Genomic DNA, 2934 nt, shown 5'->3' with positions numbered 1-2934 from the left:
TATATATATCAAAACATATATAATCTTGTGTACAAGTGTTTCTCCGCTGTGGTATAGCGTGTATTTGTGTTTGCCTCAGTGTTTGAACGTGTAGTTACTTGTTCTTGATATTGGTTTGGAAGTATCTGTATCTTTGTTGTGTTCATATCTGTGTGAGTTTATCATAAAATATGTGTATTTGTGTGTGTGTGCTGCGTTTATATATGTGTGTATTTGTGAGTGAGTATGTATGTGTGTTTACCTGTGCTCAAGTGTAGCTCTTCGTTCGCAATATTTTCTACAAGGGTTCTGTCAGGTTTATCTTCCCTGCTTGCAGTGAGTGTTTATATATCCTTGATGTAGCCTATATAAGACTGAAACGTTTCGGAAGTATCTCTTCGAAACACGAGATTAAATCATAGCATGAAAATAAGTATTATAATAAGTAGTTATATAATTCTCCCATATATGCTTGTGCTACAACTGAAACTTTCAGCAGCATTGCCCCCAAGATCCATCAGTCTAAAAATGTGCATATATACATGTCACGGCCACTGAAGCAGAAACACGTATACTCTATATAAACCGTCTATTGAGCAAGCCCAGATTCCCTGTCAGTATTATAAGCGGTTCTGAGCAACGAATACCTCATCGCATTGCCTGGATTCGTCCACACTATATATCGCAGTCGCATGAATATGTCGCTACTGCCTGCACACATGTATATCGTTCAACATATCTTCTTAGGACTTTTCTTATACCCCAATTGATCGTCATCTGGCACACCGTAGGGATGGGTGAGTGCTGCATTGGTGAGTGATGCACAGGGCAGTAGTCATGGAGCGCGCTACTTCGAGAGGACAGCGGGGCTGGTAATGCCTGTGAGGGGGAAAGTGAGGCGCATCGGCGATGCGAAGACTGATTTTGAGCGTGCCCACAATGATGTGCTCACAGAAGACACGCCACAGGTATGTCTTAGCTCTGTGTGGGTTTGTATAACAAATTAAGTGAATTGGAGCCCGTGCCTGCAGGTCCTCTGGAATCGCGATAGTCTGGGTGTTGCTAAGCACTCGGGTGTTAGAATGTCCGGTCGTTTTCCTGTAGGTGGACACCCCATATGAAGATGCATATGCGCACCGTGTTCGGTCAGGTTGTTCCTTCTGTGCTTCACCGCCATATGCATACGAAAGGATGCACAATGCATACAGCGTTCTCTGCGCAGATATTTCTGATAAGTACCTTCTTTTTTTCGAACTGTGCTGTATTGCGGTACACATTGCTGACAGACCCTCTGATAATGATTTCAAAAGGAGATTAGTGGCAATTCCAATTTAACCATAAATAGTGCTGCGCATAGTCTTGGGTGTACGGAACGTGATTTCTGCCACGGTATACATACCATCGTCAGGATCGAGAGGTGTGTTGTAGGATCGTGAATACACTCAGTCCCTCCACTTCAATACCATCGTCAGGTAGAAGTCAACACCGGATCTACGCGCCAACTCCACCCGTCTGAACTAGAGCAAGCGATGCATGCACGTACTACTGGCATAAAAGAATGTGTAGATGCATCTAGAACGGGGCTTAGGTCTGAGGTATCCGACACGAGATGGGCATTGACCATGGTGGCGACCACCGAGCCAACCCGATTCTTTGTGGGCGACATATGGGCAAAGGACGATCGCGTAATCAATTCAGTAAGTCTCTGTAAGTACTTGTTGTGCCTGGAATGCCTCCTGGTTTGGTTAGTATGTGGGTTCCAGTAGGAAGCCGTTCGACGTCTGCGATTAAATTTCTTTCGTGATCTTCTCGCTCGTTTGCATGGCCGCACATATAGCACACGGATGTTAATATATAATCTGGTGTGTTGATGTGTAGGCCTATGCATAAAGAAATATTGCACATTCTGATACCTCGCGATATCAGACATGTACACGGATTAACATAACGTATGTAGCTGTACCGTACGGTGTCCTTTTATGGTGTCTATTATACATCCACATACTACGTATATGTATGTATTATATGTATATAGCCATTTGTGGTTTTATATGAACGGCAGGAATGTGCGGCTATCACAGCAGTTGTTATGGTTTTACCGGCTGCAGTAGAGAAATGGTGCACATTTCACATTACTAAATACCAAACACATATCATCGCACCATTCAGAGCTCCTTTTAGTGTATATACCGGCCTCTATTATCTGCTTACCGATGCAAAGATGACAGTATGCAATAAAAGCCTACCTACTTTATACAGATGTTTGAAGGCAAGGCGAACCGACACATGGCCACACGCTCACAAACAGAACTAAGACTGTCCAGACAAACCACCGGCTCCTTGTGGACTGCTGGTATCTCGACCATCATGGCACCATCGCACACAGGGTATGGAGCGTCGCGCTAGCTAGTTTTGTTATCTCTAGTCGTGCTTTGTATCGTACCGTATACCGGCTAATGAGTGTGATATCCGTGGCTGAATTAGTTGTCAAAGAGTATGATTTCCGGGACTGAATTAGTTATAAAAAGATGTGATTTCCGTGGCTGAATTAGATGTTGAAGAGTGTGATTTCTGTGGCTGAATTAGTTGTGGAGGGATGGACGATGATAATGTATCGATTTGTGTCTATATTGTTTCCCTCCTTCTCGAATGGCAGTTGGCTCGCCATCCGTGCCAAAATTTGGTAGTTGTCTTCTTAGTTATGTAGATCCTGGCCCACGCACCACAGTAGACCTAAATGGTTGGTCTTAATGCATGCACCACAGTAGACCTGAATAGTTGGTTTTGATTAGACCTGAATGGTTGGTCTTGATTAGACCTGAATGGTTGGTCTTGATTAGACCTGAATGGTTGGTCTTGATTAGACCTGAATGGTTGGTCTTGATTAGACCTGAATGGTTGGTCTTGATTCGACCTGAATGGTTGGTCTTGATTAGACCTGAATGGTTGGTCTTG

At 43.8% G+C, this 2934-nt stretch overlaps 1 protein-coding gene across 1 annotated transcript; it reads left to right on the top strand.

Moving 5' to 3' along the window:
- Nucleotides 1-854: 854 nt before the first annotated feature.
- Nucleotides 855-2366, top strand: SARC_01152 (hypothetical protein; the record flags this gene model as incomplete). The annotated part of the gene is made up of 3 exons (XM_014305110.1): nucleotides 855-947; nucleotides 1452-1676; nucleotides 2239-2366. Coding segments are annotated over 3 exons (446 nt in total), but the record flags the coding sequence as incomplete, so codon positions are not given.
- Between the last annotated feature and the right edge of the window lie 568 nt (nucleotides 2367-2934).

This window comes from Sphaeroforma arctica (assembly GCF_001186125.1).
Source record: "Sphaeroforma arctica JP610 unplaced genomic scaffold supercont1.44, whole genome shotgun sequence".
Classification (NCBI taxonomy): Eukaryota; class Ichthyosporea; order Ichthyophonida; genus Sphaeroforma; species Sphaeroforma arctica.
Note: the sequence above shows the minus strand (reverse complement) of the source record. Positions and strands in the feature narration are given on the sequence as shown.